Source organism: Salvelinus alpinus, chromosome 19 (genome assembly GCF_045679555.1).
Source record: "Salvelinus alpinus chromosome 19, SLU_Salpinus.1, whole genome shotgun sequence".
In the NCBI taxonomy this organism is placed as follows: domain Eukaryota; kingdom Metazoa; phylum Chordata; class Actinopteri; order Salmoniformes; family Salmonidae; genus Salvelinus; species Salvelinus alpinus.
In genome coordinates, this window is record NC_092104.1 from 50,494,963 (window position 1) to 50,522,655 (window position 27,693).

Here is a 27,693-nt window from a genome sequence, read left to right on the forward strand (position 1 = left end):
TCAGTTTCTTGGCAATTTCTCGCATAGCCTTCATTTCTCAGAACAAGAATAGACTGACGAGTTTCAGAAGAAAGCCTTTGTTTCTGGCCATTTTGAGCCTATAATCGAACACACAAATGCTGATGCTCCAGATACTCAACTAGTCTAAAGGCCAGTTTTATTGCTTCTTTAATCAGGACAACAGTTTTCAGCTGTGCTAACATAATTGCAAAAGGGTTTTCTAATGATCAATTAGCCTTTTAAAATGATAAACTTGGATTAGCTAACACAACGTGCCATTGGAACACAGGAGTGATGGTTGCTGATAATGGGCCTCTGTACGTCTATGTAGATATTCCATTCAAAAATAGCTGTTTCCAGCTACAATAGTAATGTACAACATTAACAATGTCTACACTGTATTTCTTATCAATTTGATGTTATTTTAATGGACAAAAAATATTTCGATTTTCTTTCAAAAACAAGGACATTTCTAAGTGACCCCAACCTTTTGAACAGTAGTGTACCTCTAAACCCTGGTGTTTTTCCAGACAGAAAGGACTTAATTTCCTCACAAAGGGGGATACCTAGTCAGTTGTACAACTGAATACATTCAACTGAAACAGGTCTTCCTCATTTAACCCAACCCCTCTGAATCAGAGAAGTTCCTCCTCTGTAAATTGGCTTTCACACAGGTCTTTCAGTACATTTCTTAATTTTAGATTATTATTAGGAAAGAAATCCTTACAGTTTATATCATTCAGTGGAGATGGAATGAAAAGATAACATATGCTTAAAATATTATGCTTCCTCTTTCAAAATATAATTTGGTGAATCATGGATGACTGTCATTTATAAACGAGTTTGTGTAAATAATTTTTTGGTAGCATTTCTATGTTGACGTTTCTTACCTGGTAATCCCGAGTTTGTACAGCAAAGGAAAGATAGTGATGACGCTTATTGACATTGTTGCAAATGATGGGGAATATCCAATCGCAATGGGGCATTGCAAGCAGTGTACTCTATAGCTCGCTTCAGACACCCGTGGTGATTGTGAAAATGGTAAAATGTTTGTTATAATTTTATATAATCACTTTGCCTTCTCTTAATTATCGCCTACTATGTTGGCATGCAAAACTTTTTAAAAATCAAATCTGATGGTTGTTAAAAGCAGAATTTGTACAATATTAGCTTTATATCAACACACTCATCACTCCCGTCTAACAAATCTAAATCGCTTTGGCAACAGTAGGCCGCGGACAATGTCACATAGAACGTTTGAAAGGTCTATCATTTTTTATCGAACACAAAGTTAACATAAGCCCTAGATGCATTCAATTGTCCTACTTACAGGCATACCCAATTTAGGCTTTTTTTCCCTTTTTTACAAATGTGATATTGCACCACAAAGGGATAACTTGGAAGTAACATAACGTAGGTAATTAAATAATATTAAAGAAAAACATATTTATTAGCCTAGTCTATAAGTATTTAAGCAGATCGTGTGAAATAGGCATCAAGTGAAATCACTGTCAAAGGGACAAGAGATACTGATGCATGTAGGTCTAGATCATTAATGGATTGATCATATAGAAATATCAAAACATTTTAACAACTACAAAGTAATTGCATGTGGTGCATGGACCCCTGACTTGCTGCATTTTTCTATTATCAAGACACCTGCTCATAACTCTTAACGAGTTAATAACTCAGCTCATGAGGTGTCCTAAATATCTGCCTACTGGGTATGACTTATGACTAAAGAGGCTTCATGCATAGCTTTTATTTTTGCCCATAAGAGTAGGAGTAAAATGTCTATTCTTGGCACTTATGACCAATTTTCGACTCAGACACTGAGTCCAGATCTAACAAAATGGAGACAAATGTACTTCTAAAATAAACCATTAAAACAAAAGAAAATAAATATTGACATCTTTATTTCATGTTTCGACAAACCCTGTTGATGTTGCAACAAGGACATCAAAAATACAAACGGACGAGTAACAGCTCTGACAACAGTACGTCACATCACAATGATACATAAACAGAGCAGCTCTGTCACCACCTGGTAGTCCCCTGCAGGACTTTATTGTATCACTATAAGGCAGCACAGACAGAGTTGCTTTGACACACGTTTAGCCTGTTCCCTGGCATTGTTTCAGAGCAGAGTAGGGGTGTATTCATTAGTGCAAACCATAGCAAAACAATTTGCAACAGAAAACCGCTTGCAATGAAAACGATAATTTATTGGACAAGTTGAGGTTAGTCCCTCCCCGTTTTGGCACTTTTGCTTCCGTTTGGTTCCTAGTGAATACACCCCAGGTGCTGCACAGAGCAGAGTCGCCACTGACCTTCAATGACACCCACCATCTCTGCTACTGACAGCAAAGGCCAATAATCCAATCAACACATCCATATCGTCTCCAGTACAGACTGTTGGAAGTGCACAGCTGCGTCTCAGGTCTCAAGGGCAGAGTGAGTAGCAGGGAAAGACCCACCTATGGCAGGGTTCGGTCAGTCAGTGAGTCAGGTCAGTCAGGGGTGGGATGCTCCAGGCTGAGTCCCAATGAAACTCCAGGGAGGGAGCTCCCGGACCCTCACAGGCCCAGCGATGCCTTGAGGAGGACGGCCATATCCTCAGACATGGTGCCCTCATCACCTGGGCACGAAAAAAACAAAAAAACAAACAAACATACGATAACATGATGACTCCTGTTCTCAATGTGTGTTACTGATGCATTACGTGAAAAAGAGAGGGGCCATGGACACTGAGCTTTGGGTCGAGCACCTCTTTCTCACAATTAAAGATGTTGAAATGTCTGTGTGTTGTGTGTACGTGGGAAAGCTCGACTGTGTGTCCCCCAGGTCCTTACCCTCCTCGGCAGCGGTCATGTCCTGCTCCAGTTTCAGCTTCTTCTGGCCCAGCTGCAGCATGCCACCCTCTATGGTGTCCTTATGGATCAGCTTGATCACCTGGACAGTCCTGCAGAAGGAGATGGACAGACACGGACCTTCAGTCATTCATCAGAGCAGTGTCCATTCCCTCAGCATCACTAGACCCCCCTATTTTGTCCTCGCAGTACCTTCTCTAGGGCCAGAGGGGTTTTCCTGACCACATGGCAACTCGTCACTACTAATAAAGACTTCTCTGTAAGCGAGACATCTCTCGCTACAGATCTCCCTAACGCCCAAATGTCGCCTAGCCCAGCCCATACCACCCCTCTGGTCTCACCTGGTCTGGCCCCCGTCCTCTGTCTTACCTGGTCTGGCCCCTCCCTGTCGGTCTCACCTAGTCTGGCCCAATCTGTGGCAGCGGTCCTCTGCCTGCTTGTCGTTGTAGGGGTTACAATCGATGTCGTGCATGATGACCACGTTGGCCGAGGTCAGGTTGATGCCCAGGCCGCCCGCCCGCGTCGACAGCAGGAACACAAAGATCTCCGGGTCCATGTTGTAGTCGTCAATCAGCACGATCCTGCACCAAACAAACAGAGGCGGGTCTAGGGATTACAGTGGCTCTTGTGCATTTTCTCGACACTCTAGAAGGAGGAGATTCACTAGTTGCAGTGAGATACAATACCACCAACAATCTCAGAGGTTTGCCAGGGAACAGCTTTTTAATTTGAATGTTATATGCACTATGTCCCCAGTTACACTTCCTATGGGAAAAATACTGCACACAATTATGTTAGAAAGAAGGTTGAATTCAACTGGAGCTCACCTGTCTGCTATGGGTGTGGAGCCATCCAGTCGGACGTAGCGGTGGCCCAGGTGTTTCAGCAGAATCTCCACAATGTCCAGCATCATGGTGAACTGACTGAAGAGTACCACCCGGTCTCCCTGCCGAGAGAGCAGAGCACAGCACAGCCACATCACATATCGGGTGTATTCACAAGGAACCAAAACAGGACAAAACAAGTGGGACTAACCTGAAATAAGATGCACTTGTTTTCAATCCAAAGTGTTTTGCTACTGTGTGCACTAATGAACACACCCCTGAAACGATCTCAACATGGCAGATAGAAACATAATGACTAGAGGTAACCCCGATTCTACGCCATACTACAATTTACATCCTCCAGAACAGGCCCGAGGAGGCACGAGGCAAAACCCACGAAAGAGTCAGGAAAAAACACTCAAAACAGAGTAATAAAAGAACTAGTCTCTCTCCTTACCTTGGTCTTAAGTGTGGCCAGTAGCGTCTGGAGCAGGTGAAACTTCCCAGAGTCCAGCAGTAGGTCTTTGTCCAGCTGGTATTTGTGCAGTGACGAGTACTGCTGGCACAGCCGGTGAAGCTCAAAGTCCGACATCACCGCCATGTCCTCCTGGATCAGCACCGGGTCCGCGTCAAAATGGGTCGGCTCCTAGGGGGAGGGGGATGAATAAAAATATACATATTGAGAGACAGACAAGAAAGGCAGAGAGGGTTGACAGAAAGACAGAAGAGATAAGGGTGGTAACATCGTTTCTTAGGAGATTAACTTACTTGATTTATATAAATCGACAGAAGAAAAAAAACTAGGACACAAACACAAAATGGCAAATAAAGCAGCAACCTTGAGCATGAGGTGACTCATGGCCTCGAGTCGCTCTGTGGTGTAGTACTGCCGGTGGAGCAGAGGGTGGTTGGCCATCTTCCTCAACTGCATCATCACGTTGCACAGCTCTCTCTCTACACAGAGATGGAGATGATGTGAGCGAGTGGTTGAGCATGCGAGAGAGAGAGAGAGCAAGAGTGAAAGAGAAAACAGTTCAGTTGAAATTAGGGCACAGGATGTAAGATGCCGATCACACAAACACGCTTATTGTGCCAGCTATGCACCACCCGTCTGTCACGCCACTGCTGTAACACTACACTGAGTATGGTGAAGATTTCCCTAGACCCTGATTTTGGGTCAGTTTAGCACATTCCCCCACTAATGGATAAGATTAGGATTGGGAGAGTAAAATCTGATCCTAGATGTGCATTTAGGAGAAACTTCACCCTGGACCTACACTACAGTTCCGTGCAGTACATACTCTCTCCGATGGCAGACTTCTTGAGCTTGCCCACCATGTTCTGGTAAAGCAGCTGCTGCTTCTCGCTCATGGCGCAGAATTCCAGCTTCTCCTCCTTCGCTGGCAGGTGCTTAAGAACCTGAGAGAGACACACACACACACAAACGAGTGCATACGCACACGAGCGCACACACACGCGCACGCCCACACACACAAATCTTTAAATATCACAGTGTGAACCATCCAGTATTTCTCAGTGTAAGTCACTTTGGGAGTGTCCTTACCTCGCTCTTAACTCGTCTGAGGATGAAAGGTTTCATGATGAGTTTAGCCTGGGCGATGCGGTCCCTCTCAAACCTACTCTGTTCCTCGTGGGATTTCTACCACGCACAAATACAACACAAACATCAAAACACACATCCTACTGTGAGAGTCCCACTTAACATGAGGGGAGCGGTACCGGGGTCTGTATTCGCAAAGTGCCTCAGAGATGGAGATCAGAATATGTCGACGCTAAACTTGACCCTTGACCTTACCATGGAGAACATCTTGGCTATCTGCGTGGTGCTGCTGGAGAACATGGAGGGCATGATGAAGTTGAGCAGCGACATCAGCTCCAGCAGGTTGTTCTGCAGAGGGGTGCCGGTCAGGAGCAGCCGGTGCTCAGCCTGGGGACACACAGAGACAGGTAGTCAGACAGGGAATCAGGGAGACACGCAGGGACAAACAGGTAGACCGACAGAGACACGGGGTGACACGTGGACAGAGTCAGGAATGCCCGAGAGATTCAGACAGACACTGATGGCTAGACAGAGAGACAGAGGAGACGCGGGGACATCAACTCTATTGCACACTACAACTGCTTCTACTACTTGTCAATGGGGAAGTGTGAGGTGTTGTGCCGGGAACTAACGTTGATGGCCATGAGGTGGCGGTAACGGAGGGAGTTCATGTTTTTCAGCATGTGGCCCTCGTCGAACACGGCGTACTTCAGTCTGAGCTTGCGGAAGAGACTGCGGTCGCTGTCGTTGCCGATGGCCAGATTGTAGCTGCGCAGAGAGAGATTACACCCAAACATGAGCATTTGTAGTTGAACTTTCATTCCGTATGTAGACCTACATCAAACACACGCACCACACACACACACCACACACACACACACACACTAGGGAATGCTTCAGCACATTTAAGAAGCAAGGCCTTTTAGTTCCAGTGAATTCCCGGTATGTATCTAATTGACTCATTGTGTTGTCAACACACAGGTTTGGACACGTAGCCCGGGAGACTCAGCAGTGCCTTCATTTCCCATACGGCTGCCTCAAACAGCGTGTAATGCTCATTAATATCAATCATTAATGCATTACAAAGTGCTTTTCTGGTTCAGACAGACACGTACGTAGCCCATTAAAACACCCCCTGCACAGCTGCAAGGCTCTAGGGTGAAGTTGCCCCAAGACGCTGATCTGGGGCAACTGCATTTCCCCACCCAATGGTTAAGGTTAGGATCGGGGGAGGGGAAGCTGATCCTAGATCTGCACCTAGTGGAAACATCAACCCGGAGGAGCCGTTCGTCACAATGACAAGTACAGAGGACGCAATGCTCTTCCCTTCCACTAGAGCTCACCGTGGTTCCACCAATAGACTGAAACCTATTCGACAATATTGTGCGTACGTGTATGTGTACTCACGTGGACACGATGACGTTGAAGTCCACCTGATTGCTGAGGATGTCATGTCGCAGGTACCGCCGGTCCTCCACAGAGCCTGAACACACAACAGGGGGTGTATTCATTAGCGATGGGGGGCAAGACATCTGTACAGTTACATATCGGGATATTATTTTTTACGATATATTGTATCGTATCATCTTGACAATATCACAATATTATTTTTGCGCCAGTTGGTTGTACATGCACCAAAACGCCTGTATTTCTCCTTCATAGCTTGATCTCCATCTTCTTTAAAATAGGGAGTCAATTTGTTTTCCAGCCATTTGATTTCCATGACTGACCAAAAAACTCATTTTTATCATGGCTCTCTTGTCCCTCTGCTGCAGACATATGGTGAGCAATATGTTTGGAACATCGAATGGCAAAAATAAAATCACCGCATCGAATTCGCAATAGACATAGAATCGTGAGAATCGCAATACATATCGTTTCAGCACCTAAGTGTCGTGATAATATCATATTGTGAGGTCCCTGGCAATTCCCAGCCCTACTATTCATCATGAAAAGAGTGATTCTGTTTGGACAAGTTCAGGTTAGTCCCTCCCCGCTTCGGCCCATCGTCTTCCACTTGGTTCCTAGGGAATACAACCCGGCTTAGACTTACAGCTAACAATCTACCACATTATCCTGGATCTGAATGGATGATAAGGGAAAAAACGACTCACCGTAGTAGACTAACACCTTGAGACTAGGGCACCACAGCTTTAGCTCACGAACCCAGTTATCTGTAGAGAAAATACAGGCCAATTAATTCCAGTCCAATTTACTCAGCCGAAACAAAACATTATGCCAAACATGACAGATATTATAAAGGGCAACGGTCGTTTTAAGTGAAATGGTCTCAAGTCTTTCACAAAACAGATACATGCCAATAATACACTGATCATTTGCTTAGGTCATGTGTTCTGTTAGTGGTTATAAACAGGCTTAACGTGGTTATAAAGTGACTGGCATGACGTGAGTAGAGCCCTTACCAAGGGTGGAGGAGGGCACTGTGATGAGGTGGGGGCCGTCGATGCCGTCCTGGTGCAGTCTGCCCAGGAAGGCTATGGCTTGGATGGTCTTTCCCAAACCCTGACGGGTAGAAGAAAGACAGATGATTTAAGAGAGATCGCGAGCGAGAGAAAGAGTGATAGAGATCAACATCTGCACTTCAAAGTATCAGTCTAAAACAGCATCACGAAGCCCCAGGTTTTATATAAGGACTTCAATCCCACACTGGCAATCTAACAGTATTTAACTAGGGGTTGCAACTGTTTCAGGAAACAGAACCGAAAAAGTTCCAAACTCTGATTTAAACCAAACAAGGCACCCCCCTTTCCCTTTTCAATGTTAAAATAAATATTTCTCACCCATTCCTTTAGTTCTCTCTGTCTGTGTGTATTCACCTGCAGGTGCTACACCCACACACAATATTACTCAAACGCTCACTTATCTAAATCGGTTATGTATTCATAAGTGTAGACTGTAGCAAACCGTTTTGCAACGGAAAATGTCTTGCAACAAAAACAATAGTTTCTGATTGGACAAGTTCAGGTTAGTCCCTCCCTGTTTCAGACCGTTTGCGTTCTAGTGAATACACCCCTGTTGAGGCCTTTCTACACCATCTTGCCACAGTATGTTATGTTTTCTGTTAGTAACAGTTCTAGAACACAGGGAGGGGGAAATTCACAGAATAAATAAAAATCATATACTATATATGGTCAAGACCCAAATGGCACCCTATTCGCTAAGGGCTCTGGTCAAAAGTAGTGCACTATATACTGAGTGTACAAAATATTAGGAACACCTTCCTAATATTGACTTGCACCCAATTTTGTCCTCAGAACCGCCTCAATTCGTCAGGGCACGGACTATACAATGTGTCGAAAGCTTTCCACAGGGATGCTGGCCCATGTTGACTCCAATGCTTCCCACAGTTGTGTCAAGTTGGCTGGATGTCCTTTGGGTGGTGGACAATTCTTGAAACACACGGGAAACTGTTGAGCGTGAAAAACCCAGCAGCATTGCAGTTCTTGATACAAACCGGTGCGCCTGGCACCTACTACCACACCCTGTTCAAAGGCAATTCAATATTAATCTTGCCCATTCACCCTCTGAATGGCACAAATACACAATGCAGGTCTCAATTGTCTCAAGACTTAAAAATCCTTCTTTAACCTGTCTCCTCCCCTTCATCTACACTGACTGAAGTGGATTTAACAAATGACATCAATAAGGGATCATAGCTTGCACCTAAATTCACCTGGTCAGTCTGTGTCATGGAAAGAACAGGTGTTCCTAATGTTTTGTACACTCAGTGTATACGGAATAGGGTGCCATTTGGGACACATATCATGTATTCTCTAAAGCAGTGTTCACATTGGCAATTGGAAGTGACTCAAATCCTATTGATTTGCATATCTAATTCAAATCTGTTCTTTTCCTGCAGTCTGAACCAAAAAGCACATGGAATCGGATATTTCAAGCTACATTTCAAACCACCTTCATAACCATGTGACTGGTGTCTGAACGGTCAAATCTGATTTATTTGCCCTCAAGTGGTTTTAAGACTGTTATTTGGCATATCGTGTTACTCGCCAGCTACTCTGTTGACAGTTTGACAAGAACATGTGCTGTGGTGCTCCCGAGTGGCGCAGCGGTCTAAGGTACTGCATCAGGGACTCCCAATTTACAATGACGGGATAGGCCTTCATTGTAAAATAAGAATTTGTTCACAACTGACTTGTCTAGTTAAATAAAGGTGAAATTAAAAATTACAAAATATATCTAGCTTGTTAATTGTTACAATTTTATTTTTTGCTGCATGTGCTAGAAAGCTAAACAGCTACCTAGCTGTCTCGTTGACTGCTGTGGCTAGCCAAAAAGGACTTGTTTTGAAAGTTGGATCGTCTTATCCTTTGAGCCTTTAAAAAGTGTGTGCTTTACACACTATGTTTTCGAACATTCAAAGCAACTGGGAAACATCCACGGCAGGCATTGTTGTCACATTTGCAAAAAGCAGTGTTCAAGGACTAAGAACAAACAAGAGAGAACTATTGTAAAGTAGACTGTGTTTGTAAAATGTGTATAAGATGTATAAATTGAAGGTAAATGCCAAAGTGTTTATTAGTTTACTCCAATTGGGGGATCGGTGGTAGGGTTTGCGGGGAAATAATAATAAAGGTATATATTAAAAAAATAAAATAAAATAAGTATGTATGTGTATATAGGTATGTGTATGTATATGTATGCATGCGTGTATGGATATATATATTTATCCCCAAAAATATATGGGGGATTGGAAATGATGCAGACAATTACATTGATGGAAGCAACATTCTTTTCGCAATATTAAGCTGACCCCCCCCCAAAAAAGCAGTGTTCACTAACTTCTGAGTGACAGGAAGCACGAACACCAACAATCAGCCTACACCACTGCACACACACCCGTCGTTACTATGGACAACTAGTGTAGCCTTGTCAGCAAATCACTGCTGTCTGAACACACAAATTCAATCACTTGTAACTTGCTGTCAGTAGACGTAAAAAGGATTTGAAAAAAATATCTATATTTGAGCATTAAGGCCTGCAGTGTGAAGGCGGCTTAAGGGGTAAACCATCTCACCATCTCGTCAGCCAGGATTCCATTCAGCTTGTGTTGGTGCAGCAGGAGAAGCCACTTCAGCCCAATCAGCTGGTAGGGTTTCAACTTCAACCTGCATGGCAACCAATCACAATGCAAGACATTTACAGACAAACCAATCAGAATACAAGACCTTCAACGACAAACCAAACAAGACATTTAGAGGCAAAAAAAAGTATCTGAGAAGTGTGGCATAACAACCTACTTAACTGTGATAGTTGTTTAATGGGGTTAACAAAAGGTTTATTATTTTATTCCTTTTAGACAAATCATATCAGACGTGGGGGGTTAACCGTTTTCAGAATACATCCATTATGCCATGGTAAATGGATAACTGGATTACCATGGCATTTACTTAGCATTTGGATTTATCTATTAGTTACAACAATGAGGAGTTGTTCTCCCAGTCTGAATATAAAAGTATATGTCCCAAATGGAACCATATCCTAGTCTATTTAGTGCACTACTTTTGACCAGGACCCATAGGGCTCTGGTCAAAAGTAGTGCACGATATAGGGAAGAGGATGCCATTTGGGACACGCCCTATAGTAGATTAGATGTAATCGTCTATGAATCAGGACAGCAGTGGAAGTTGAGCTCACTTACTTTCTGTTGAGGACTGAGGGCTGGGTCATGGAGCCCATGCCCTTGTCTATGACCTGGGTGACTCCCTTTACCATCTTGCCCGAGATGGTCTGGCACTTCGACATGAGGCCCTGGACCACAGCTCTCTCCCTCAGCACCACCCTGCAGCCCAGCAGCAGCTCTGCAGACAGGCCGTTCTCTTTGTGGAACACCTCCTCCTGAGAAACGGACACACAGCGAGACAGACAAGAGAGGCAGAGACACACAAAGAGGTGTCGACAACCAGTCAATCGCTATCATCTTTTTCTTCTGACATGATAGTCAGGCAATTGTATTGTTCTACAACAAAGCCAAACCATGAATAACAGATAAGTGGCTATGTCATGATTGAGGACTATAGTACAGTGGGCCAACTGAATTCACGCCACAATCATCACATCTCTAACCTGGTGGTGGCGGAGTCTTTCCAAGTTAAAAAGGGCTTTGTGGATTTTCACTTCATAAGTGTCCAAACGGTGTCCAATTGAAAACGCATATTTTGACCAATCAAATCAAACTTTATTTGTCACATGCGCCAAACACAAGTGTAGACCTAACCGTGAAATGCTTACTTACAAGCCCTTAACCAACAATGCAGTTCAAGAAAGAGTTAAGAAAATATTTACCAAATAAATTCAACAAAAAAAGAATAAAAACACAATAAAATAACAATAACGAGGCTATATAGAGGGAGTACCGAGTCAGTGTGCGGGGGTACAGGTTAGTCAAGATCATTTGTACATGTAGGTACATAGTGTAAATAGTCCGGTGGTCATTTGATTAATTGTTCAGCAGTCTTATGGCTTGGGGGTAGAAGCTGTTAAGGAGCCTTTTGGTCCTAGACTTGGCGCTCCGGTACCGCTTGCTGTGCTGTAGCAGAGAAAATAGTCTATGACTGGAGTCTCTAACAATTTTTTGGGCTTTCCTCTGACACCGCCTAGTATATAGGTCCTGGACGGCAGGAAGCTTGGCCCCAGTGATGTACTGGGCCGTACGCACTACCCTCTGTAGCGCCTTATGGTTAGATGCCGAGCAGTTGCCATACCAGGCGGTGATGCAACCGGTCAGTTTGCTCTCGATTGTGCAGCTGTAGAACTTTTTGAGGATCTGGGGACCCATGCCAAATATTTTCAGTCTCCTGAGGGGGAAAAGGTGTTGTCGTGCCCTCTTCACGACTGTCTTGGTGTGTTTGGACCATGATAGTTCGTTGGTGATGTGGACACCAAGGAACTTGAAACTCTCGACCCGCTCCACTACAACCTCGTCGATGTTACGGGGGCCTGTTCGGCCTGCCTTTTCCTGTAGTCCACGATCAGCTCCTTTGCCTTGCTCACATTGAGCGAGAGGTTGTTGTCCTGGCACCACACTGCCAGGTCTCTGACCTCCTCCCTATAGGCTGTCTCATCATTGTCGGTGATCAGGCCTACAGTGGTTCCTCCTTTAAAAGTTGCGTCATACTGCGGCACACCCTGCGAACTGCTGCAACGTTCTGTGGCAAGTCATTTAATTGCCAGCCATTTTTTCTGTTACTGGAAGTTAGTGCTAGTTTGACCACCAGAGGGCATTTTTGAGAAGCGTTTGATAGTCTTTTATAATGGCATTACCAGAGACGGGGAGGGTACGTGGGAGACCGGGGTTCAATTCCCTGACGGGGAGGAATGAGTAGGCTGTCCTTGTAAATAAGAATTTGTTCTTACCTGTCTCCATATGTGTTATTTCATAGTTGTGATGTCTTCACTATTATTCTATAATGTAGAAAATAGTAAAAATAAAGAAAAATCCTGGAATGAGTAGGTGTGTCCAAACTTTTGACTGGTAGCATAATCAGTGCTCTAACTCCCCCTTGGGCGTTAGGGCAAATCTGGTCTGCGATAGGACGGGGTTTTTTCACACCTAGCTCGGCTATTAGACTATTCTTTAGTAAAGGTTGAATAGTCTATTGTTCAACTATTAGCCCCCTCCCCAACTTGCAACACATGGTTGTCTTTTTGTCGAGAGCAAAACTTTATTTTCAATCAAAAATAATTGTTCTGAAAGCAAAAACGAGGCTTCAAAGTAAAAAAAAAATCTAATATTTTGTAATAATAATTTAAAAGTTGCGAGCTCGCACCACGGGACTTAGAGGTACCCAGCGTCACAGCTTCATTGCTCCAGACCACCAGAAGGGGGAGTTAGAGCACTCATTATGCATTTGGGTCCCAAGGTTTTTATATGACCAATCATATCGAGTGGTTCCAATGACACATTTTGACGCGAGCTACCCGTCCCTGGTGGCGTTCTTCAACAAAGATGGCTGAAAAAATATTACCGTGGAACCAAATGTAAGTAGTTATAACGTCAAGCAAAATATGTACAATTGAGAGAAATATGTTAGTTAATGTAGACAAAAGTTTTAGCATCTTTTTTTTGTCATGAAGTTAATTTACGAAAATCGCTATTTAGCAAGTTATTTGACTAGCTAACATTAGTCAGCTAGCTAGTATTATGACAGGATCATGAATTTGTAATTTGTGTGTTTAATATGGACTCCTAAAAAAAACAGCAAACCAGGCTGTCGTCTTGTGAAACAGTGGATGTAAAGAATCTAGTTAGCTAAAGCATTTACTGCAAATTGAATGTACAATTGTGTAAGCTAGCCTTGCAATGCAGCAGAAGTAACATAGCTAGCTAACTATGTACTTGCTTATTGTGTAGTGGAGGATAAAAATGACTGTATGCCTACGGATGTGTAGCTAGCTACAGTATGTAGTCAATTTATGTATGGACCCTAAAACATTAGGTTCTGATCTAATATTCATACCAATCTATGAACCTCAGCTATCATAGTTGTTGCATCAATTTCACGTCTGAATGGCATTAATGAAGCCTATGGATAGAGTAGAATATAATAACTTTACTGTGCCAAGGATGCAAGTCCAACAGTTGAAGTCGAAAGTTTACATACACTTATGTTGGAGTCATTAAAACTCGTTTTTCAACCACTCCACAAATTTCTTGTTAACAAACTATAGTTTTGGCAAGTCGGTTAAGACTTTATGCATGACACAAGTAATATTTCCAACAATTGTTTACAGACAGATTATTTCACATATAATTCACTGTATCACAATACCAGTGGGACAGAAGTTTACATACACTAAGTTGACTGTGCCAGAAAATAATGTCATGGCTTTAGAAGCTTCTGATAGGCTAATTGACATCATTTGAGTCAATTGGAAGTGTACCTGTGGATGTGTTTCAAGGCCTACCTTCAAACTCAGTGCCTCTTTGCTTGACATCATCATGGGAAAATCAAAAGAAATCAGCCAAGACCTCAGAAAATTGTAGACCTCCACAAGTCTGGTTCATCCTTGGGAGCAATTTCCAAACGCCTGAAGGTACCACGTTCATCTGTACAAACAATAGTACGCAAGTATAAACACCATGGGACCATGCAGCCGTCATACCGCTCAGGAAGGAGACGCATTCTGTCTCCTAGAGATGAATGTACTTTGGTGCTAAAAGTGCAAATAAATCCCAGAACATCAGCAAAGGACCTTGTGAAGATGCTGAAGGAAACAGGTACAAAAGTATCTATATCCACAGTAAAATGAGTCCTATATCGACATAACCTGAAAGGCCGCTCAGCAAGGAAGAAGCCACTGCTCCAAAACCTCCATAAAAAAACAGACTACGGTTTGCAACTGCATGTGGGGACAAAGATCGTACTTTTTGGAGAAATGTCCTCTGGTCTGATGAAACAAAATAGAACTGTTTGGCCATAATGACCATCATTATGTTTGGAGGAAAAAGGCGGAGGCTTGCAAGCCGAAGAACACCATCCCAACCGTGAAGCACGGGGGTGGCAGCATCATGTTGTGGGGGTGCTTTGCCGCAGGAGGGACTGGTGCACTTCACAAAATAGATGGCATCATGAGGGAGGAAAATTATATGTATATATTGAAGCAACATCTCAAGACATCAGTCAGGAAGTTAAAGCTTGGTCGCAAATGGGTCTTCCAAATGGACAATGACCCCAAGCATACTTCCAAAGTTGTGGCAAAATGGCTTAAGGACAGAACTGAAAAAGCGATTGCGAGCAAGGAGGCCTACAAACCTGATCCAGTTACACCAGCTCTGTCAGGAGGAATGGGCCAAAATTCACCCAACTTATTGTGGGAAGCTTGTGTTAAACAATTTAAAGGCAATGCTACCAAATACTAATTGAGTGTATGTAAACTTCTGACCCACGGGGAATGTGATGAAATAAATAAAAGCTGAAATAAATTATTCTGACATTTCCCATTCTTAAAATAAAGTGGTGATCCTAACTGACCTAAGACAGGGATTTTTTACTAGGATTAAATGTCAGGAATTGTGAAAAACTGAGTTTAAATGTATTTGGCTAAGGTGGATGTAAACTTCCGACATCAACTGTATATACAAGTTACTGTAGTTATTACCACGCATGAGATTCCCACATTGTAACCTGTACATTGAATATATTCACTGATCATGTACTCTTCCTTGGCAAATAAAGGTGCGGTTCAGGTATGAATCTCAGACATTATTTTTCAGTCATATCAAACTCCATTCTTTGAATGATGCTGTGTCTGCATGTATGTATTATAATTATACACTTAAACAGTGTTTTACCACTCCTGCTCCTGGGACATCAATAATTACACATTGTAACTATGCAATAGACTAGAAACATGATTTAAGTGAAGGCTGATTTGTCATTCATAATTAATGAATTGTAATTCATTCATATATACAGAAAAACAACTATGCATATCTAACTCCCTTCATCTGCATTAATCTGAGATACTTAATGAGATACTTAATTTCAACCAGTGGAGAATATAAAACGCTTGAGAGAAGTTCATTATCCAAGTGTTATAAATACATAATACATGCATTATAATTATGATAATTGTAATATTATAAATACAAGTTCAATCTGTACTTCAATGCACATATGGCGTCCATTATAAAACGAGGAAGAAAGACGAGGTGGGGAGAGGTGTAGAAGACAAAGGGAAAGAGGTAAGAACAGCGGCAGACAGCATATGATTAATGAATTACAGTGCTACCCTAATATTCTCTCAGTTCATCACAATTGCGGTGTCTCCTAACCAGCCTTGGGCCCCCAGTTGGCCCGAAGGTTATCTTAAGAGTGGGTGAGGTGACGATGACGTGACTGGCATCCTCTCTCACATCAAAACATACCTGCAGACGAGAGACAGATGGATAGAGAGAGCATGATTAAGACTTGTTTTTTTTATTCTAACACGGTCAGTAATCATAAGGTGGTGAAATGCAAAACTGACCTTGGATCCTTAACTCTGGGACTACTACATCTCTGTCTGTATTTCAATGTAAAGAATCTCTTTAATAATACTTTCTGTTGACCCGACCTTGTGACCTCTCACCTATGATCATGCTGTGCCCTCTGTCAGCCAGTTCAGATCCGGGAGGGGTTCACCAACACAGCTGATATAACCTAGAGGATTTAGGGAGAAGTGGGAGAGGGATGAAGTGAAGGAGAGAGACTGTTATTGTGTGTGTGTGATCTAACCTGGTGTCCACACTAAGTGGCTACAGAGTACTTTATGCTGAAAAACAGACATGAGGACAAACAATAGAAGATAATGTCAATAGAAGATACTGTATGTGACGCAGACACCTATCGGAGTGTACCTGAAACATTTAAATATAGAGGGCTATGTGTCTCACTACTTGGTTATTGCAAGGCTAACCCCCAGGGAAATCATGACTTGGCAGCAACAGATAGCAACAGATAGTCCCGTGAAAATGGCTGTGTTCATGTGGTGTAAATCTGAAAATTAGCAGCTGACATCTTAAGGGTTTTTAATGAATGCATGTGAGACAGGTTCCATGTACAACAAGACAGGCAGAGATGGAGAGAGAAAAAGAACACAGAACTGTTTAATTACCTCTGGTTATGGACACTTTTGCCAGCAATAAAGCTTCCGCGGCCTGTTCCTCGGACAGTGAACATCTGGCAATATCTACATTTTCGACCCCTTGATCAGCTCGCTCTCTGAAAGTAAAGAAAATAGCTTATTTTTTGTAGATATGACCGTTCAACCTAAAGCAGCAGATGTCATTTTCAGGATACGTCAATACAGCACAGAAAGCTTAACCCCAGACTGGTATTGTGGTTGTTCATTAGGTGATGCGAATATGCAATGATACCTGCACCATCTACATGCTGCAAAGACTCCCTAACTCTTTGTGACAGACATTGTGTTCTTTCAGCCTTCTGTTAAAAAAAAAGCTAACCGTTACACTGTCATGAAATATGATTATATATCGACTATGAAACAAATATGACATGGCCTGCTTATGAGTTGCCATGAAAGAAAGTTAGATTAATTCAACTGAAAATGGCGAGAACGCTAATCGCTTTTGGTTAGCTTGAGAATAATAATTGCATGATTTATCATTCTACGGTATGAACTGACACTGAATCGTAGGAGCTAACTACTAGCTATTTAAAAGTTGGACGGAAGAACGCCCAGTGCCGCTTACCTGAGATGCTATCATCACACAGTCCTTCTTCGTAGGTGTCCGCTATGACTTCCTTTGTGTCGGGAAAAAGTTGCTTTCGGAACAATTATTTTTGATTGAAAATGTTTTTAAAAAGTTTTGCCCTCAACAAAAAAGGCACAAATGTACCTCCATAGCATATAACAATTTGCCTGTGAATAACCACACCTTCATACAAACGTGCTACTGCATGCAGAATTCTTGACGCACAACCGATGCTGCTGCCATATCCTGCCAGCACACCCACAAGCGAGCCACTCAGGCGCAGAATGATGATGTGTGGGAGAGGGAAAGGAACGAGATGGGAACAACAACAATTTGTTGCAAGTTGGGGAGGGGGGGCTAATAGCTGAACAATAGACTATTCAACCTTTACTAAAGAATAGTCTAATAGCCAAACTAGGTGTGAACCCGCCCCCCATCACAGACCAGATTTGCCCTAATGACCAAGGGGTATCTTGCTACTCAGTGTAATAAAGTAATGACTTTTCAAATAAGTTACCTTACACGTTATGTTGGCTAACAGTTTGTTAGCTATTCTGTCCTTAAGAACTACATAGCATATCATTACAGCAGTATGTACCGGTATGTTAGCTAGCTACCTAACGTTTGATGTATAACTACTAACTTGCCAGTATATTAACTATAGGCTAACTACCCAACATTTATTGACTTGATTATTCCAGTGCGCGCTGCGGGAGCAAAACGGTCTGAATTTACAAACTGACAATGCTCTGGATTTACGAGCGTCACGTTGTACAGCGCCATATTTTCTGTTCCATCCTAACGGAAACTCAGAGGGTTTTTCATGGAATAGAAACACCATTAATCAAATTAATTAAGGAAGTACCAGTCAAAAGTTTGGACACACCTACTCATTCCAGGATCTTTCTTTATTTTTTACTATTTTCTACATTGTAGAATAATAGTGAAGACATCACAACTATGATATAACACCGGTCTCCAGCGTGCCCCGCATTCTGTAATACAGACATGGCCTGCTCTCCCTTATGTAAGGAATTAGGCACTTTCCCATGTTTACTACAGTATGTATTGTAGACTGCACAGTAGCCTAATAAACAAAAACACATTTCATTAACTTCTCTAGGCATTCGGAATTTTGGCTGAAATGCATGCCCAAATTAAACTGCCTGCATCTCGGGCCCAGAATATATGATATCCATATAACTGGTAGATTTGGATAGAAAACACTCTAAAGTTTGCAAAACTGTTAAAATAGTGTCTGTGAGTATAACAGAACTGATTTGGCAGGCGAAAACCTGAGAAAAATCCATTCAAGAAGCAGTTTCTTTTGTTGGTTTTGTAGTTTTATATTCAATGCCAATACAGTATCCATTGACTTAGGACTCAAATTGCAGTTTCTATGCCTTCCACTAGATGTCAACAGTCTTCAGAAATTGTTTCAGGCTTGTATTCTGAAAAATGAAGAAGTAAGAGCAGTCTGAATGAGTGGACCCTGCCGTGTCACAGAGCTTTTTCCTGCGCCAGACCGAGAAAGTGCGTTTCTTGTTTACCCTTTAAATTGACGACGTTATTGTCCGGTTGAAATATTATCGATTACTGAGGCTAAAAACAACCTGAGGTTTGAATATAAACATCGTTTGACATGTTTCTATGAACTTTACGGATACAATTTGGATTTTTTTGTCTTCCTGTTTTGACTGCGTTTGAGCCTGTGGATTACTGAAGAAAACGCGCAAACAAAACGGAGGTTTTGGGTATAAAGAGACTTTATCGAACAAAAGGAACATTTATTGAGTAAATTAATGTCTGCTGAGTGCAACCATATGAAGATCATCAAAGGTAAGGGATTAATTTTATCTCTATTTCTAAATTGTGTAACTGTTCTACCTGGCTGGCTACTGTTTGTAATGATTTGTCTAGGGGGCTATGTTCTCAAATAATCCCACTCAAGGATTTCAATGGTAGAAAAATCTTTGAATACGGACCCAGGCTGCTGATGTTTATGGTATGGACATAATTCATGTGAAAACGAGGATAGAGGGTAGGCCTAAGACTACCACACTTAAAATGTTGACATTTAGGTTTGTGGAAAATATGCATTTGCAGTAACACACTTTTAGTTACGTTTGTATACCTGTGTAGTAAACATATTATTCTAGTTGAAGCATTGTATTAGCATGTTGCTCCATGGTAATTTAGCCTACTTGGATAATGGAATTGTAATTACACAGTAATGGAGTTGAGCATGTTTTGTTATTAAACAAGTGGAATAAGGATCACTTCTCGAAGGTGTCCTGATATGGTCCCAATATGTCTAAACATCTCACGTTTGACAGATTTGTACCCCCCATGAAAGAAACACTACATGGCATAGGGCGACTATTCCCAAACTGGGGTACGCGCAATGCCGTCGAGGGTACGCCAAATAAAAATGTGATTCACATTTTCAAACACTCCATTTAGATTTTCCAACGGGCGCTATACATTTGGGTGATGTTTTTTCCCCCAATTCTGAGTAGCCTCGTTTCACTGCCAAAAATAAAATCATCTAGTACTGAGCAAAATAACACAATGTCAAATACAGGAAGCCTAGTCAAATAATTAACATCCAATCACATTAACCATTAATCTCTCGCGGGAATTCCACTAACGGTCCGCATGTAGCCAAACATAGCCGCAGCTCATTCCGTTTTCTTGAAAATGTATAAATGGTTTTAAAAAAGCAAGGCCAGTGTCCAGAGAAACACATACCAGCTCTACTGGTAGTACTCTACTGGTAGTAATGGTGGAACAAACTCCCTCACGACGCCAGGTCAGCGGAGTCAATCACCACCTTCCGGAGACACCTGAAACCCCACCTCTTTAAGGAATACCTAGGATAGGATAAAGTAATCCTTCTAACCCCCCCCCCTTAAAAGAGTTAGATGCACTATTGTAAAGTGGTTGTTCCACTGGATATCATAAGGTGAATGCACCAATTTGTAAGTCGCTCTGGATAAGAGCGTCTGCTAAATGACTTAAATGTAAATGTAAATGTACTGCTCCAACCAGCAGTACTACACCTGCACCTGTCGACGACACAAGTTGTTCGGCTTCCACATCGAAATCTAGCATCAGAAATTCTACATTTGTTGTTAGCCCAGCTAGCATGGACACTGACAGTTGTGAATCTGTTGCAGCCGACGAGCTACTGCCTCCTTACCCGGGAAAGCACCGAACAGACAGGGACGTTGGGCCATCAGAAAGGCTCAAATATGATGAGAACTACATTGATTAGGCATTCACTTATATTGGGAGTAGTGCCTTTCCTCAGCCAGTGTGTTATATGGGCAAAAGTACTCTCACAACTCGATGAGTCTTTGGTCAGAAACAAAACACGGCAATTTGAAAAATAAGCCACAGGAGGTTTTTTTGCGAGAATTAAGACGACTTTCGAGTAATAAGACGTATAAAAGCAACAGATACCATTAATAAGAAGGGGCTAGAAGAGTCTTATATGGTGAGCTACCGATTGGCTAGGACAGGCAAGCACCATACTATTGTGAAGGACTTAATTATTCCTGCAGCCGCAGATATGGGACAATGCTGGGGGAAAAGGCAAAAAAAATATATATATACAGACAATGACTTAATCAAACAACACTGTTTCACGACGCATCAATGACATGGCAGGAGATGTTTTGAAACAATTACTGCTTCGCATACAAGCCAGTGAATTCTATGTGTTACAGCTGGATGAGTCAGATGAGGCGGGCCTGGCACAGCTCCTGGTATATGTCCGTTACGTTTATGAGGGGTCAATTAAGGAAGACATCCTCTTCTGCAAACCACTGGAAACCAGGACAACATGAGAGGATATTTTTAAAGTACTGGACAGCTTTGTGACACCAAATGGACTTTGGTGGTCAAGATGTGCTGGTATCTGTACTGATGGAGCAAAAGCCATGACAGGGAGACATAGCGGAGTGGTAACACGCGTGCAAGCAGTTGATCCCGAAGCCACTTGGGTACACTGCAGCCTCCACCAAGAGGTTCTTGCTGCCAAGGGAATGTCTGACAGCTTGAAAGACATTTTGGACACTACAGTAAAAATGGTTAACTTTGTAAAAGCAAGGCCCCTGAACTCTCGTGTATTTTCTGCATTATGCAATGATATGGGCAGCGACTATGTAACGCTTTTATAATGCACAGAAGTGCGCTGGTTATCAAGGGGCAAAGTATTGCCACGTTTTTTTTGAGAGACGAGCTTAAAGTTCTTTACTGACCATAATTTTTCACTTGTCTGACCACTTGCATGATGACGAGTTTCTCACACGACTGGCCTATCTGGGTGATGTTTTTTCCTCACCTGAATGATCTGAATCTAGGATTACAGGGACTCTCCGCAACTATATTCAATGTGCGGGACAAAATTTAGGCTATGATTAAGAAGTTGGAGCTCTTCTCTGTCTGCATTAACAAGGACAACACACAGGTCTTTCCATCATTGTATGCTTACGGACAATGTCAAATGTGCTATAGCGAAGCACACGAGTGAGCTGGGTGCGCAATTACGCAGGTACTTTCCCCGAAATGGACAACACAAACAACTGGATTCGTTATCCCTTTCATGCACTGTCTCCAGTCCACTTACCGATATCTGAACAGGAGAGCCTCATCAAAATTGCAACAAGCGGTTCTGTGAAAATTGAATTAAAATCAGAAGCCACTGTCAGATCTGAATATGGCTGCGCTCAGAGTATCCTGCCTTGGAAAATCGCACTGTTAAGACACTGATGCACTTTGCAACCACATACCCATGTGAGAGTGGATTCTCGGCCCTCACTAGCATGAAAACTAAATACAGGCAGACTGTGTGTAAAATCATTTAAGACTGAGACTCTCTCCAATACAACCCAACATTGCAGAGTTTTGTGCATCCTTTCAAGCACACCCTTCTCATTAACCTGTGGTGAGTTATTCACCATTTTTGATGAAGAAATAAGTTTTTATATGTAAGATGGCTAAATAAAGAGCAAAATTATTGATTATGTGTGCCCTGGTCCTAGAAGAGCTCTTTGTCATTTCCCACGAGCCGGGTTGTGACAAAAACTCACTCATTCTTATGTTTAATAAATGTATCGTATAGTGTGTGTGTGGCAGGCTTACAATGATGGCAAAAAACAACATTTGAGAGTGCGCTGACCCTGGTGCTAGAGGGGGTACGCAGCTGGAGGTTGAATGTTTGAAGGGATACAGGTCTATAAAAAGTTTGGGAACCACTGGCATAGGATAAATAAACTTCTTCAACATGAAATCAATACACATTAGTAAGATGTCGGCTGTATTCAGCACTTGAAGGAATGAGAGTGTCGTTTACTCTGTAATGACACTCTTGCAATGGATAAGCGGGGGAAAATGGCATACTATTCCCTATATAGGCTCTGAGTGGCACAGCGGTCTAAGGCACTGCATCTCAGTGCAACAGGCGTCACCGCAGTCCCTGGTTCAAATCCAGGCTGCGTCACATCCGGCCGTGATTGGGAGTCCCATAGGGTGACGCACAATTGGCTCAGCGTTGTCCGGGTTTGGCCGGTGTAGGCCGTCATTGTAAATAAGAATTTGTTCTTAACTGACTTGTCTAGTTAAATAAAGGTTAAATAAAAAAATATAGTGCAAGATTTTTCACTTGAACCATATGGGTCCTGGTCAAAAGTAGTGCACTATATAGGGAAAAGGGTGCCATTTGGGACGCAACCAAAGAGTTCTGCTCACGACAGGCCATGCGGCTCCAGATGGCTGCTGGGGTGTTTTGGACCAAAAATCTAACTAGCGCTTTATTCCAGTAGGTAACATTTCTACCACGCTATTATAGGGGAGCGTGACCAGAAAGATACCAAGCTGTGATATTTTATTAACACATTTAGATTGAGAAGATATAGACTACAGTTATTTTCAGTGTTAATGTTAATGGAGAGGAAAAAACGTCTCAGAGAGAGGGGGGGGGGCGAGGTGGATTTGTGTGGTCATTCAACACTTTAAATTTGATAGACTATCTTTAGCATCTCTATAATTGAAATTCTCATATATTCCCTTTAAAAAACTGAGGATGTAACGCATCCCAGCAGCAGTGAAAGTAACACACACACACACACTCCCTGAACGTACCCTTCAAGGCACCGACACTCTTCAAAATCAACTAGCACCTGTTGTGCCTTCATTCCTCCCTGCAGTTTCCATGTTAAAAAGAACCTCATCTTGTTCTAACCTGCTGGGTTTACCTTGTGGAGGAGCAGACCCACTGTGCCACGCAGCTGGCAGTGACACACCTGAGATTGCTCTCTTACATAATATATGACGTATGCCATTTAGCAGACGCTTTTATACAAAGTGACTTAGTCATGCATGCATACATTCTTTGTATGGGTAAGTTTCTCTTACTCACCAGGTCCTGCCAAACAGCAAAGGGCCGTAGCTCCACTATCTTCTGGGCCTTCTTCAACGAGCAGCCGGCGATGAGAGACAGCTCATCCAGCGAGGCCTCCTGGAAGAAGCTCAGGATCTGGCTTTTGAGCGTGGATGTGCCCTCGTCCTCCGCCACAAAATCTAGCTCGTCGTCCTCGCCCTCAAACTCACTGCTGGCCCCTTCCGTGTCCTCATCCTCCGAGCTGCTGGCCCTTTCGTAGGAGGCGCGAGCCATCCTCTTCCTCTCCGACGCCTCCTTCTTAGCCACGCTGGTCCCGTTGGAGAGCTTCTGGCTGGTAGAAGTCGAAGTGGAGGACGAGGAGTTAGGCCTAGATTCAGGTGCAGGTTTCTTGAACATCCATTTCAGAGCGGAAGCATTGCTTCGCCTGGCCTCCTCCTTGCTATCCTTAGACTCCCAACGGTCTCTGCTCGGCTTGGCATCACTCTTTGCTTTGCTTGGTTTGGCATTACTCTTGGCATTCAGTTCCTTTTGCTTGACATCAGGGGAGCTGGATACTTCAGGTGCACCAGAGTCTTCATCTTCAGCAGAAGAATCAGTAAAAATGGCAAATTGATGAATATAACGAGTACAGTACAAATAAATATAGTATATAGTGGTTGTAGCAGCACATTATCAGTGATGTTTCAACTGGGCGAGGACAGTGTCATCTCACCTGGGTCCGAGAACATGCGCAGCACCTCCAGGGCGTCGTCCACGTTCCACTCATGTTCCTGGAGCACGGACCTCAGTTCCTATAGAGTGACAGACGGGGTAGAATAAAACACTCTTCATTAAGATATGGATTCTCTCACCTGGAGTGTCATGATCATGTCCTCTACCGAGGTGTATGTGGTTGCCGTGTCAACGTCTGAAAACAGTCCCCCTCACCTCCTTATCCTGGTCGGGGAACTTCCTCTGCAGCTTCCTGACCATGGCCTCCCGTCTCTCCCAGCTGGGCTCTGCTCCCTCCCCAGAGTCTTCAGTCTGGAGGATCAGACCGCGGTGAAGGTTAATATTGCCAAGAAGATGCAACAACACAATGCCTACCTGGGGTGTTTTTACTAGTGCACATCGTAGCAAAATGTTTTTGATACAAAAAAACAAGCCTTTCTTAAAATGGTCAAGTTCGAGGTTAGTCCATCCCCATTTCGGCCTGTTTGGTTGCTAGTCCCAGTCTTACCAGAGACGATCTCCTCTTCTTACTGGGCTGCTGAACCACGTCGCTGTCTTGGGAACTGCTGGAGCCATCCTGTTTCCTCTTTCGCGTTGAGTCTGGACAAACAATTGTGTCAATGTGTGAGGAGATACACATGCCAGATGCCCAAGCCAACTTCTGGTTTGGTCCATTTTTTCCCCCTTCTTCATGTTTTACCAATGGCAGACAAAGCCCGATAACCATCATTACAATGAGGTCTAGGCTATGTTGTCATGAGCGGAAGAAAACATGGCATAACCATGGAAAACACTGGTCAAGCTGTGTTTGGGGGTGCGGTAGGGACAGGCTGCAACCTGCGGTCTATGATGTTAGTAAATTAAAGATACCTTTGTCACCAAACATCAGGCATGAGGCTACAGCACCATCCAAAGTGCTTGTGCTTTTAATCACCTGAAAACAAAGCAAAGTTTAACATATAGCTATGTGTATCCACAGAAACTGAGCAGCAGCCATCTTTGAGAGACTATACTATAGCTTGTGACATAAAAGTGACTATGACATTACCTCCAGCAGCTCCTTCCCGTCTCTTTGAGGGAAGATTTCCTGCAGTTTGGCCAGTCTCTCTTCCAGCTCCTTGTCCATTTTGTCTTCCTTATCAGATGTCTCAGTCATCTCTCTTACGTCTCGTTTCAGTGATTCCTTCACAGGTTCACTGAAATAGAAAGAACTACAAGATTAGACTGGCATATTAGGCTACACTTTATGGAATTCGCTATACCTTGAAGGAAGTCAAGGGGAATATATAAGTCTAGATATTTCAGCTCTACTTACGTCACCCTTTTTGTTAATGTATCACTTCTCGAGTCACTTGCCAAATCGTCAGAGTCACTGATGACATCTTCAAATACTACTCCTCGCCCAGGTTTTCCAAGGTTGGATACAGGTGTTGTTACTTGGGCTGTATGTGCCACAGAAATATGGGCAAAGACAGTTTAGCAATAATTTTATTACCCCAGTGAGTGCGTTTTGGAATTCTAACCTCTTTTAAAAGCACTGTGTGTTTGAGCTACAGACTTCTGGGCCGTACCATTGGATTTGTTTTTCTTCAGCATCTGTAGATACCAACCATTAGTCTGTGTGATTATTGGGGGCTGAGCTAGTGCAGTGTCTGTGAGACAAGGGCGGATACTGAAGGGGCCCGGGGTCGGGAATTTAAAAACATACATGTCTTTATCATAGAAAATGTCAGGTCTATAATATCTGTAAAAAGCTCACATAGTTGAGGTCACAAACTCCAAACAGTTGTCACTGACTAGTTGGATATTCATTTCCCAGTGAGCAAAAATGTCTGCATTCATATAAATTCTTTCGGTTTTTGCTTTGGCAGACCTTTTTTATTGACATTTATTGTCAATATTGTGTTCTAATGGTGTTCTAATGGTAGCCTTCGTTGTCCTGAAAATAAAATGGTAAAACACTTCATTGTGAGGATACATCTAAGGCTGGATATGCAGATACATGGAAGTAAGATAAATGAAAAGCCGATTTTTGCTGGGGTCTCGGGACTGATAGGTTTAAAACGAGGCCCATAGCCTAGGTATGCTGTTGTTGTTAGCTACCCGTTCCCAACCAAAAACATCGTTTAATTAGCTAACGGTAGCCATCTATCTAGCTAACGTTAATGTTAACTGACGCCACTGAGAAAGCCACTGATAACGCTAGCTAGCTGGCTTGCTAACTAGTGTTGTTGGCTATTAAGGCTACCAAGCAAGTCAATGGCTGTCACCTGTCAAACAGCCAACGTTAGTTACCTAACGTTAGCTAGCTAGATGTCAACAGTCAGTATCAGCAAAGATTATCCCCACAGATATAACTATGCGTTATAAAAACCTTTGTTACAGGGGTGGGAGTTAGCTAACGTTACATTAATAATGGCTGGCTAGTGGCTACAGTCATCAAGCAAATCATACCTGGTTTATTCTCCTTTTCCGACTCTGGACTTACGGAACCGCTGTATTTGTCCTGGTTTGATGTCGGTTTATTCTTGTCAAAACGAAACCGCTCTAAATTAAATAAACTCATTTTCAAATGGCAAGTATTAAACGCTACACAGCTAGCACGCAAGAGAGGTGAGCTCTTTGTCTCGGTACAAAATATTCCTTATTCTGGCTATCGAAAGCTGGCTAGCTACGATTACCATGAATTGTATGAATACCGTTAACTAACAAGCCAGTCACGTGTTACTCGTTTGAAAGCCGATCTCAACAGTTTAAATGTCAGTACTCAAAATATCTAACGATAAACTCACCAATAATACATTTCAAAATAGGTTCATTAATTTAGATATACAAGTTAAAACTATAGCTACAAAACCTAGCTATCTTATTTTCCCGCGAACTCACACTGCTGCGAAAGACTATAAAAACGCTATCTATTGGACAAGATAACTCAGGACTGGACCAATAGTAAGAATAAAAGACACTAAAGCCGAGACCGGCGTTACACTTCCGGCAACATGTTACCACAGATAGAACAATGAGACAGATATTTCACTGGATGTTTCAATGTGAAGCATCCGCTTGGTGTTTCCACTCACTAA

General features: G+C 42.7%; 1 protein-coding gene and 1 long non-coding RNA gene across 2 annotated transcripts; both read right to left on the reverse strand.

The window, feature by feature from the left end:
* Nucleotides 1–1,899: 1,899 nt before the first annotated feature.
* Nucleotides 1,900–27,621, reverse strand: LOC139545786 (SWI/SNF-related matrix-associated actin-dependent regulator of chromatin subfamily A containing DEAD/H box 1A-like). Its single transcript, XM_071353955.1, has 23 exons — nt 27,065–27,621; nt 25,926–26,052; nt 25,659–25,806; nt 25,481–25,544; nt 25,119–25,210; nt 24,827–24,922; nt 24,612–24,690; nt 23,918–24,477; nt 10,936–11,132; nt 10,312–10,402; nt 7,679–7,778; nt 7,370–7,429; nt 6,663–6,738; nt 5,888–6,023; nt 5,511–5,642; nt 5,259–5,354; nt 4,996–5,113; nt 4,533–4,648; nt 4,152–4,340; nt 3,698–3,816; nt 3,269–3,451; nt 2,853–2,962; nt 1,900–2,638 (listed from the first exon to the last, which is right to left on the reverse strand). The coding sequence occupies exons 1-23, from the start codon at nt 27,174–27,176 to the stop codon at nt 2,577–2,579; spliced, it is 3,063 nt and encodes a 1,020-aa protein (XP_071210056.1). The 5' UTR covers nt 27,177–27,621; the 3' UTR covers nt 1,900–2,576.
* Nucleotides 15,638–23,909, reverse strand: LOC139545787 (uncharacterized). Its single transcript, XR_011669137.1, has 3 exons — nt 16,893–23,909; nt 16,368–16,438; nt 15,638–16,164 (listed from the first exon to the last, which is right to left on the reverse strand). It is a non-coding gene; the product is annotated as an uncharacterized lncRNA (long non-coding RNA).
* Nucleotides 27,622–27,693: the final 72 nt, after the last annotated feature.